This window comes from Sinocyclocheilus rhinocerous, unplaced genomic scaffold (genome assembly GCF_001515625.1).
Source record: "Sinocyclocheilus rhinocerous isolate Xijiao unplaced genomic scaffold, SAMN03320098_v1.1 scaffold2970, whole genome shotgun sequence".
NCBI classification, from domain to species: domain Eukaryota; kingdom Metazoa; phylum Chordata; class Actinopteri; order Cypriniformes; family Cyprinidae; genus Sinocyclocheilus; species Sinocyclocheilus rhinocerous.
In genome coordinates this window covers 33,459-45,773 of record NW_015639523.1, presented here as the reverse complement: position 1 = coordinate 45,773, position 12,315 = coordinate 33,459, and the positions used below count along the sequence as shown (strand labels likewise).

The 12,315-nt window shown below is 37.4% G+C and overlaps 1 protein-coding gene across 3 annotated transcripts in view; it reads left to right on the top strand.

Annotated features, from left to right (window-relative positions):
* The window catches only part of LOC107751312 (epsin-3-like), a 27,396-nt gene extending 16,006 nt beyond the window's left edge, over positions 1 to 11,390 (top strand). For 2 of the 3 annotated variants that reach the window (XM_016566989.1, XM_016566988.1), the window contains 9 exons: positions 222 to 340; positions 3,527 to 3,604; positions 3,730 to 3,819; positions 5,811 to 5,897; positions 6,324 to 6,462; positions 8,197 to 8,367; positions 8,511 to 8,606; positions 9,406 to 9,636; positions 9,733 to 11,390. In XM_016566989.1, the coding sequence (XP_016422475.1) occupies positions 222 to 340; positions 3,527 to 3,604; positions 3,730 to 3,819; positions 5,811 to 5,897; positions 6,324 to 6,462; positions 8,197 to 8,367; positions 8,511 to 8,606; positions 9,406 to 9,636; positions 9,733 to 10,019 (1,298 nt within the window). In that variant the 3' untranslated portion in view covers positions 10,020 to 11,390. The remainder of the gene's footprint in view (positions 1 to 221; positions 341 to 3,526; positions 3,605 to 3,729; positions 3,820 to 5,810; positions 5,898 to 6,323; positions 6,463 to 8,196; positions 8,368 to 8,510; positions 8,607 to 9,405; positions 9,637 to 9,732) is intronic. The other variant, XM_016566990.1, reaches the window with a different exon arrangement.
* Positions 11,391 to 12,315: the final 925 nt, after the last annotated feature.

The window sequence follows — 12,315 nt, the reverse complement described above, 5'->3', positions numbered from 1 at the left end:
TATAATAATGTAAGCCCCATTGCCCCTTCCCTCCTGTCCTGCCCCACACAGACACCCCATTGTTTCACCAGCAGAGTAAAACAGGCACAGGAAAGCAATTCCAGCCTGAGCATGGAAGAACAGTGATTTGGGTGCTTGTTTAACATTCAGTGGTGGTGCCAGTCCTTTCTCATCCAAAGCAAGAGGTTGAATCAAGCATTTTCTCTTTTTCTTCCTCCCAGCCTCCTCTTCCTCCTCTCATATGGCCCCAGATCTGGAGCGCGCCCGGCCACAGACAAGCGGAGAGGAGGAACTCCAGCTGCAGCTGGCCTTGGCCATGAGCCGAGAGGAGAGCGAGAAGGTGAGGTTCACACACACAATGTTACACACACACACACCTGTTATTAACTGCATCAGGATCACGGGTTCTCTAGTGGTTTTGGTTCAGGATGCAGATTTTACTTTGGTATCACATGGTACTAAAAATATCTGGTAACACTTCATTTTAAGGACCAATTCTCACTATTAACTAGTTGCTAGCATGAATATTACTAGTATATTGGCTGTTTATTAGTACTTATAAAGCACATATTAATGCATTATTCTGCACGACCATATTCTAGATCCCTTAATCCGACCCCATACCTAAACTTAACAACTACCTTACTAAGCAGCAAATTAGGAGTTTATTGAGGCAAAAGTCATAGTTAATAGTCCCCAAACTAAAGTGTGACCAAATATTTATTGTACAAAAGTAACAAAAGAAATTAATCTTTCTAAAGTAACACTATCCAACAGCAACACCAACTGACTAAGTTAGTTACTAGTTAGTAGTTAACAATTAGTAGTAACAAATAAAAAATATTTCAGGTTGCATTAAAGAAGTCTTCACTTTTGTTTCGATATACATGAAAATCTTTGAGAATCGTTAACGTGTACAGCCTCTTACTGAATTATCAACACTAGGAAGACACAAGTGTGATAAAAGGGGTTTTATTAACAAAAGGATAGACAAGAGTAACTAACAGCTACTAAATGGGTACAATGAATGGCTAAAGTGCAAAAGATTGATAGATGCAAGTGACTGAGTTGGATGTTACTATGGACATTATCTTATGTAACGATAAACTGTAGTTTCCTGGAATTAATAAGGCAAACCTTATTAAGATTCAACAAATAAATCGAGAGGTTATTTGTTATTAACTGACATCAGCTATGTAAAATCTAATGCAAATTAGATAATCATAAACTGACAATACACTATAATGCCAATGGTCTCTTGAAAGAGGTTTGGAAGAGTGAGAGTTACGTTCCACTTCTGGGCCGCGACATCTTCCACTTGTTGACCTTGGCCACGCTGCAGTGGGAGAAAGGAGTTGGATCCGTTTCACAGTCTTGAACACGAAGCACTGGTGAATGATGAACTCCTGAGCAGGTCCTTAGTCTGGAAACACGCAAACGGAGGAGCCTTGTAGGTGAAGGTTCTGAAGTCTGTACAGACGATCCGAACAACCTGGAACCTGGAAGAAGGATCGTTTGATGAGATGATTGAGTTGCCAGAAGTTGTGGAAGAATATCCTAGCAGTTTGGAACTCGCAAACGGAGGATCCCTAAAGAGAAGGTTCTGAAGTAGTTGCAGAAGATTGGGGCACTAAGCTTGTGGTCGTTGTTGCTGTGGCAGTTTCCAAACTCCCCAAATTCACTCCTTGCAGAATTTCCTTGTTTCTCAGTAGTACAACAACAGCAGCTTAGCATATCTTGGCTTACCACATTTCTCTTAGCAACATCAGCTTAGCACACTTCTTTGTCTTGAAGAGAACCTCTTCCTCAGAAGGAGGGATTTGCAAGTTGGTTTCAGTTCCCGCGTTTTGATTGGCCGATGCTGTCAGAGGTGGTCATGGTATGGCCCTTCTGACATTAGGTCTATTTACATAGCTTAAAGTCCAAGTTTAGAACAATGTCTTTAAGGTTTTTCCTATGCGTAATTCACTTTCCAAACCAATTCCAGATTAACCTACACATTGTGCCGAAAATATGAAGACCAAACATCAAAGGGTAATGCAGAAAATGTACCCATGCATTCATATATACTGTATATACCTTAATAGGTAAGGTTGCATACATTGTTGTATCACCTGCAGCACTCATTAAGTATATACAGTTCTATAAATGGATTTGAAGAAGGTTTATTCACTTTTGTGTCCATTTTGTGTGAATGCATGTGAATATGTGTTTTTCCTTTGTGGCTTTGGCCACCTGGCAAAACTTGTATCTCCTGTGAGGGAATTTACGATCATTCACACTTTGATGAGAGAAACGGAGACAAAGCAGCTCCTGAGCGGGGGTTACTGTATGTTAATGTTAACTCCCTCTCCACAAGAGGTAGTGTTATTTTATCTGAAGACAAAAGGCGTGCTTTGTTGTCCACAAAACCTGATCAAATCAAAACGATGCTTTCCAATCATCAACTGCTGTCCACTACAATATGGATAAACTATTAAATGAAAATTGGACTTTTGTGGATGTTACACAAAAAGTACATTAGGTCCAACGTAACAAACCAAATATCTTTATGATTTTGCTCACAGGCATATTCAAATCTTTGTCTATTATTATTAAAAATGGAATTTCACTGGGTTAGTCCTTTTTTTTTGTTCTCTTCCCATTATATCACTTGCTTCCAAATAGAAAATCTAAATTAAATTGGCTATTTAATAAAAAAGGATCACTATCAATAGAACACTATCATATATCAACACAGCAAAGAAGCAGCAATTTCATGGGGTCTTTAGCACTTGAGAGGCTGTATGAAACTTTTCATCTAATCTGAGACCTTTGATTTAATGTATTAAAATGACCTTTTGTAATGCGCTTCATGGAGGCCACTTCTCTTCAATTAGAAGTTTGTAACAACTCATTATTTAGCTGGAGGCTTTAGTACAGCACCAAATTTCCAATTAGCATGTGGGCAAATGATTTGTTTTTGTAGTGCACTTGAGGTGAGACCGACATGTTGCTGTCTCCATTCAGCATTGTCCAGAAAGAGCTCGGTCACCATCTGACAGTGTTGCCAGTGTGTGAAGAGATCGCATTAGCATCCTCACTCACTGATAATGCAGGTCTAACTGAAGCTACAATGACTCTGAGTGCGTTACTGGACTGGTGCTTTGATCCAGCGCTCATAAATCAGACCGGGTGGAGCTGCTCTGTTGTTCTGTTGATGTTTAGGGAATATGTGCTATGCAGGATGTGCAGTACTTTAGTCCAAGACCCATCAGCCTTTTAATACACTATTGTTCAAAAATGTGTGATCGGTAAGATTTTTTGAATGACAACATTGATTCGCTTATAGTCTGGGGCTTATTTTCACTGATCCAAGCAAAAAATTATGTGGTAAAAAAAAAAAATGGAAATGGAGAATGGAAAAGTCTTTAATTTATTCCTCTAATGAATAACTGCACCACTTTTGTTTTTTTTTTAGCTAAAAATCGATTGGCTCTCTCAGGTTAGTTTGCTCCGCTCTAACCTCATTTCTCTTTTCCTCCAGCCCGTTCCTGCTGTGGATATTGATGAACAGACGCAGCTTCAGATCGCAATGAGTCTCAGTGAGGAGGAGGCACACAAGGTACTGCAATCCCAGGAGTCACCGCTACACCTCCCCTTCACCTATAAGTTGCCCAGTAGTTTCAGTAACATGCCTGTATGTTGTAAGTGACACTGCTTGCATGTTGTCTGATTGTATCTCTCTAGCCAGCTCCTCCTCCTGCTGCTGTTCTGGACATGGATGAAGAGGCACAGCTTCAGCTGGCCCTCACTATCAGTAAAGAGGAACATCAGCAGGTATGACCCTGGGTCATGAGTTTTAAAACTTTAACAATATCTATTAATTTTTAAAGTTCTACCCTCAATTGTAAGTATGTGGAAAAGCACCAATAATTATTTATTGTGTAGTTATTTACATAGATTTTTAAATAGTATTTAAAGAGCTTGGCAACCCTTCTGAAAAAGAAGTACACTTTAGTATGCACTTTAGCAAAATATACTTTAAAAGAGTGTACTTAAGTCTGAACTGAATGTAATGTTTTCAGACACTTAATTGCATGTTAATTGCTATTAAATTATGAAATATAGTATGTATAGTATGTATATGTATTATAGCCATTTTATTTCATTAATATTACATTATCTGCAAGTATACTTTTTTAAATATACTTTTAAGGTTTGAAGCACTACAAGTGCATATTCAATACAACGAAGCACACTTTCTTTTTCACAAGGGTATGCCAAAGTGTAAACACAATGAAACATAATAAACTCTGATAAAGAAAACCTATTTCTGTTTAAACCATATAGTCATGAAGAGTTTTATGATTTTAGAAATATCAAACCATTTTTAAGAAGGCAAATGTCACAGCATAGCAGGGTTAACAGAAAGTGAGGGACAAATTCTACATTTTCTACAAAATGCATAATGCTTTTTTCTCTATTTTGTAAATTTGAAATTGTGATTGACAAAAAAAGTTTACAAATAGTTATTAATTAAAAAAATATCCTTCACATTACACACTATCAGCATCTATCAACATTTTTTTTATTGTTAATTGCATCGGTATTAGGTCTAAGGAAACAAAAATGGCCATACTTCAGTTGTTTCAACATTTCAATGGCAAACAGTTACACAGGTATTTGTACCACAATTGTAAAATTTTTATGAATCTCACAAGTAGCCTAGAGGGGTCATTTTATGATGGAATCAGATTTTCCTTGTGTTCTTTGAGTTCAGTGTACTTTGAAAACTTGCTGTAATTTTTAGAACTCAAAACGTCCTTCCCAAACCAAAAAGACCATTTATTGAAACTAAACTGCCAAAATTACTTGTTCTGAAATCCTTGAGCTGCCCATTCATAGATTGTGTCCAAAAGAGGAAAAGTGGATTTTGCAGGCAGTATCCAGAGGTATGAAGGCATCAAGGCACATTCAGATTCAGTCTCACATTTTCCTAACATACTGTCTACTCCGATATCTTCATCTGGTCGTTTTTTTAAGGCAGCAGTACATTAAATTAGTTTATAAATAATAAATAGTTTTTCCACTCATGATTCAATTTCTACTAAGAAAAAAAGCACTGTAGTCATTAAATATTCATTTGGTTATCTCTCAGTTAAATTTGTTCTTGATCATTACACATAATGTTATGGTGTGTTGGGAGTGAGTTCAGTCCAGTCCAGACCAGTTTCCTCAGGAGGTGCCTTCATACTAAAACATTACCTGTTTAGACTGATTGGGCAGCAAAACAGGTTTCAGACACGACCATAGTGAGGAAATATGGAATAAATAGGATAATGTTATTATTTCCGATACTAGAAGAGCTGTTGACTATGAAAAGTGCAGTTAGTTAGTCAAACCTTGTGCTGTTCCTGGTTGTATGTAGCACCTACAGCTCTGCATATCCCAGCATTAGGAAAACACCTGAAGTTTGTTTTTGACAACATTGATGGTCACTTTAGTCTCATTCTGTCAGTTTTAATGGTGTATTTCAGGGCGGATTGTTTTATGACTTTGAAGCTTTGAAAAGTCTTTTATTGAAGGATGAGGGAATTGAAACTATATTGAACTTGACAACAAACATGCGTTTTGCCACAAAAAGTACAACAGAAACAAATGGCTTGTTGTAGCAAGGGGGTGGAAATGGTTATATAAACTAAATGGTCATACACATCTACATGAAATAGTGAAAAAAGTATAATAGTGTGACTGTGCATACTTGCTCTAGTTGTGTTCTTAAGGATGTCTTGAACTCTGACATGTCTTCTATGTCTGTTGGTTACTAGGAGGAGCAAAGTCGGCAGGGAGACGAGTCGTTGCTCCAGAAAGCACTTGAGGAGAGCAAACGAGAATTGGAGGCCAAAGGAGGAAGAGTATGAGACTCTTTTAACCTGTTCGCTCTTTATAAGCACATATAAATGAGTCTTCTGAATGCTTTTACTAAGAACAGATAAACAGATTGACAAATCATGTGTAGCTGTTCCTACGGTAAACCAGAGGACAAAGATAAAAAAAGACATTGACACTGTCAGGTACCAGGTGGTGTGGACCACCATTCGAAACATACGGGAAAAAGTTATACAATTTTGACCACTACTGGAGAGGACTTAATGTGCTTTGGTCTGTTAATTGAAGCTGGTTAATTTTTAGTTTGTCATATAAATTCAAGGTATTGTACTGCAGTGAAATGTCCCCATTGCAAGGTTTTTGTGAACGCTTATGTATAGATGCATGCTGTATTGACCTAAAAAATCTTTCTGAATGTGCTGAAAGTGCTTTTCTGTCCTTTCCTTTGGCAGTCTGCCATGCTGGATCTTGCAGATATTTTTGCTCCAGCTCCTGATGTGCCCTCTGCTGCCAGTTCTTGGGATTCATCTGGAGGCCATAGTGGCTTAGCCCAGGCTGGTCCTTTGAGGTCTGACCCCTGGGATAGTCTAGGTAAGCTCATATGATTGTATATCAGGAATGCACTCTTAAACATTAGAGGCCCACTAAGTATTTTAGATACATATAAAATAATACAATGCATAAAATGTGTCGCACTTCGTGGTGGCTGCCGGATCACATTACGAAAATTACTTTTTTAGCTACACCAGCCAATGGCTGTTCATTTGAGAGCGTATTTTGGCCATAAATATTTCTTAACAGTTAGAAATTTTATTTTGCCTTTATTTTATTTTACTGGAATTTTAATCATTTTTTGACAGAACATGGGACAGTTGAAAGGAAACGGTAGGAAAATTATAAAGGGGTGGATTTGACCAAAGTGGGGTTTGAACTCAGGTTGCCCTCACATAAGCAAGATAATGCAACATGATCATTATTTTTATTTAAAAATACTTTTTTCCCCCCTTTGACAGAGGAATTGTTTAGCACAGGTCATTGTGTCAACATATATATCATTTTGTTTCTCATATCCTTTAAAGTTAGTGGCAAACTAACATAATACTTGTCATGGCCAGTTTTTACTTGCATTTGGACTCTTTCAGTTTGCAAAAGAAATGAATCATGGGCGATGAATACGCCTGTGAATAGGGATTAGTATAGGCGTTCCTCAGTAACACTGGTAACCAAAAATGTTTGCTGCAACTACGTCAGTGACTCTCAGGCTTTTTGACTCCAAGGGCCCCCATCGTCAAATACAATATTTGAAGGCCTCTCAAGAAATTTATGATACTTCTCCTATAATGTCAAAGTTGCTCATTTTCAAACTTATGTATAGAAACTAAAATAAACAAAAATAATTAAATTCCATAATTCCAGTAGACGATTGTTCTTCCTGGTTTATACTTTTTATTACCAGTTTAGATTAGTTTTTTCCAGGTTGTCCAAGATCATAAGAACCCTGGTTTTTAAGTAAAAATGTCAGTTATTAAGGGAGCAAATTAAAATAAGAAACACGTATACATCTTGATTTTGAGGTGTCTTAGCTTATTTTAAACTAGGGATGTGTGAGACTAGTCAACTAGCTGGTATTGCTGCTGCTATCGACACTGGAAATACTAGTCATTTACAATACATAAATTATTTTTTTGCACATTTATGTTTTGCATTTTATTTTTACAAAGGCTACATTTAACTTGCAGTCATGTTAATGTTACTCTTTAAAATCAATATGTTATTTTGAAAAGTGTATATCTGGAGCGGAAAACAAAATCATTTCATTTCTGTCATGTGTATAAGTTCTTTTCATACACGAGAAGTGCGATCAAACCTGGACACATAGGAGGTTAACATGGTTTAGTATGGTATTTGAATGTTTGATTCATAAAATAAGTAGGCTACTTAAAATGGATCGCATATACAGTCTTCCGGGGTTTGTTAGACTAGTCGACTCGTCATTTACTACATTTCGGTTTAAACGTTAATTAAATTAGTTGTCTTGCAATTAGTTTTGTCTTATTTTAAGTAATTTTAAGCCATTATTGGGCCCCTTTGGTATTGTGCTGAGGCCCCCTAGTGGGCCTCAGACACCTGGTTGAGAGCCACTGATCTGCACTGATATGTGTCAGTATGAAGTCCATGACTACTGTTGTTTCGGCCAGTAAAAGAAACAAAAAATTTACTTGGTGCACCTTTAAGCACAATGAATGTAAATTTCCAGCAATATTGCCTTAATAATACAACCTTACTATCTGAATTCCACACACTTGCTGGATTGTGTTGAAGCAGAGCCCAGCTCTTTAAGCCGTCAACATGGAAGCTCATGGATGGCGTCTCCTGCATCAAGTGTTCGTTCCCAGCCTTGGGCGCAGCGACAGCCACATCCTGACCCATGGGATGCCCCTCAGAATGCCCCAAGCCCTGTGTCCATGAATCAGACCTGGATCTCCCCTGCACGTGGTACAAACTTCAACTTCTAGTTAACAATGTAGATTTGATCGCTGGTCATACCTAAAGATGCTAAATATACTAAATACACTAACTGAAGATGCTATTAATCCTATATAAGTCCAACCATTTTAGATTTGTTGTAAATTCTGTAGGAACTGGAGTGGATCCCTTTTCACCCCTAGAAGTAGACAAACAAGGATCTATTGGCCCTCTCAAAACTCCATCCCCTCGGGCAGGAAGTCCCTCAGGCAATCACAATGACTGCTCTTCTTAACCTAATTTTTTTTTCTATTAATTTTAATATATTAATATTAATAATCACTCATTGCTATGGTAATATATATATATTTGTAAGTCGCTTTGGATAAAAGCGTCTGCTAAATGACTAAATAAAAAAAAAATTAAAAAAAATCTATATATATATCTATATATATATATATATATGTATATATTTTTTTCCTTTTTTCTTTTTTGTGAATAGTTTGATTTTATGTCATTTATAAATATTTTATATTTACCATTCAAAGGTTTGGGGTCAGTAAGATTTGTTTAATTAATGCTTTTATTCAGCAAAAACACATAAAATTGATCAAAAGTGACAGTAAAGACATTTATAATGTTATAAAAGGTAAACTTTCTATTAAAGATTCCTGAAAAAATGTATCACAATTTCCACAAAAATATGAAGCAGCACACCTGTTTTCAACATTGATAATAAGAATTGTTTCTTGAGCAGCAATGCAGCATATTAGACACTGAAGACTGGAGTAATGATGCTGAAAATTCAGATTTGCAATCATAGGAATAAATTACATTTTAAAATATATTCACATAGAAAACGGTTATTTTAAATTGTAATAATATTTCACAATATTACTGTTTTACTGTAATTTTGATTGAATAAATGCAGCATTGGTGAGCATAAGAGAGTTATTTAAAAATAAAAAAAATTTAACATTCCCCGAAATTTTGAATGGTAGTGTGCATTTTGTATTCATTTATTTATTTATTTATCTCATTACTTTTATGTTTTATTCATATTTTTAGATGACGATCTTTTTGATGAAGCTATGGATGGAGGTCAGGCAAATATAAATGGCCATAGTAGTCCTGAGCCTTTCGATATGTCTTCCCTTGGCGAAGGTCTACCAAAAACAGCTCCTCGAACCTGCAGTACTCCAGAGGCATTTCTGGGTCCCACCGGAGCATCACTCGTCAACCTGAATTCTTTGATACCCTCCAACCCTCCTTCCAAGAACTTCAACCCGTTTTTATCAGGTTTGAATGCAGCACTGGACTATTATCAAACTTCTTGTTGTCATGTGTGTCTAAATCCATAATATTTTAATTGATTGTGGACTCTTTCCCATTTAGGAATAGCTGCTCCATCGGCCTCTAATCCATTCCAACATGAGCCGCCCCGTCTCACACTTAATCAAATGCACCCCAGCTCCACATCTCCTGTACCCACATCCCTCCCATTTAATGCCTCTCTGCCCATGGCTGCCAGCAACCAGCCCAGCTCCCTGCCTACTACCTTCACACAGTCTGCGCAGGTCCCGCCGCTGATCCCTGGAAACTTGCCGCAACCGCTGCTACCCCTGTCAACGACATCCACGCTTGGAGATCCAGACCAACACAATCAGAACCCGTTCCTATGAGCAGATCCAAACAAGCTTTTGAAATGACAATTTAACCACTGACTTGACTTAAAACTGGAACACACTTTTTTTTATTGTTTTTTCTCCTTTCACAGCTTCCTGATTTTGCTCTATGGAGTCACTCTTAAGAGGCGTTCACACATACAGTGACAAAAAACATTCATTTTCAACAATGGTGACCAATGTTGAAGCAATGTGGCGTATCCAGTGATGTGACAAAGTTGAGAAAAGTTCAATATTATACAAATGAGCAGTTATGTAATGTGGAGACCAATAGACACTGGTGCACATGTGATCCATCTCCTGAGATACTGTAGATGAGTTTCAGCAAAATGGACAAGTTTGTTAAGGTCCAGACCCACCAAACCAACATCAAAGAAATAGCACTGGCGAAAACCAACTGTGGTGTCACCTAGCGTCGCCTGCGTCTGGACCAAAAATTTGTGCTTGAACACATTACTAAGTATCTCCATACCAGCAGGTGGCAGTAGTCTGTATTCATCATTAAAAAATGGAAACTTGTATCTGTCTCTGTGCACACACAGGGTTAAAATTAAAAACTAAGTAGAAAACTATTTACCGACACTACACCCCATTTGTAATCAGATTTTTTAAAAATGTGGCCAGTTGTGCAGCGCACCAATAACATTAGGGCATTTAGCAATAAGAGCATCCACAATGACCACCAATACAGCCACTCAACGACCTCCAGTCATAAAATCACTGTATGTGTGAACGCCCTTGAACTATAATCATATGTGTGAATGTCAACCATGCATTACATGGCGATACAAATCGATGCTGGCTTTATAAGAAAATGACAAATAAATGGCACAATTTAAAGGTTAAGAATATTTAATTCGACTCCCACAGCATCAGTGTCACCTTTAAGTATTATAATAGTTTTTGGAAAGGATAACGCACTTGTTACCAAGCACAAGTCCAAAGCCTCTCATACATTTTTATCATATTCTCTGATTTCCTGCACCAATTTCTAGCTCTGCTTTAGTGTCCCTTTCTTGGTCTGGAGTATCTGATGACTTTCAATGCTGTCCTTTTATTTCCTTGACATGACTGGTATCTGTGAACAGCCGATCGCATCCTGATGGGTCACTCACACCAGTATGACAGATAAAAGCGACTAAGATTTTTGGGGCCAATAATTTAAGCAGCAAAATGTAAATTATAAATAATAATTTTGTAATATTGGGCATTGACTGTTGAATGAATAGACCTCCAGCAAGAGAATGTACTTACAGTGGTGTTCAGATTGAATTGATGCCACATACTAACAGAATGTAAGAATGTGAGACTGTTGCACATGTTGCTCATCAAATACAAGGATGAAGATTAAACTGAATGACACGTCTGGTTTGTCTTTGTTTATGGTTCATGCTCTCCACCTCTGGCTTGCCTTTTCTTAAATATATGGTATACAGTACTAGTCAAATATTTGGACGCACATACTCATAATTTTTTCTATTTTCCACATTTTAGAAAACTATGACATAACACAAATTGAAGAATGGAAATTGAGTAATTGTACTGTACATCTCAGCAATTCAGATGGCAGAAGATAATGGCTATACACGTTGATTCCCAAACCAGGGCCCCTGATACACTTTGATTTGGCCCATCATGCCATATTATAAGTCATAAGAGTGTGGGGGAGGGGACCATGCCACTGAAGAATATCTTCATTTCACTTTTTTTTTTTCAACATTTATTTTTTTATATATTTTATTTATTATTTATATTTGTTTTTTATATTTTATTTTTCAATTAGAATTTTAATATCAAATAATTATAGGTATAGTGAATTTGCTTTTGCCAGCCTAGGGAGGTGAAATAATGTGACGGGTACTCCCGTTGTGATTTTTGGATCACGTGTCACTTCAGGTGCAGTTATGAGTACATTAGATAAGAAAGATTGGTGGGATATCTAACTTGTAGAACCTCGCACTGTGTTATCAACACAAGGAAGACACCAGTGTAATCAAATAAATTATATTAACAAAAGATAGACAAAAGTAATCAACAACTACTAAATGAAATTGAAAGTGACGTGACGCGTAGCCAAGGATGGTGTCCCATACTCAGAATTTGTGCTCTGCATTTCACCCATCCAAGTGCACACACACAGCAGTGAGTAGTACACACACATACACACACACATACACACACACCCGCACACACATACACACACACATACCCCCACACCCGGAGCAGTGGGCAGCCATTTTTGCTGCAGCTCCCGGGGAGCAGTTGGGGGTTCGGTACCTTGCTCAAGGGTCTC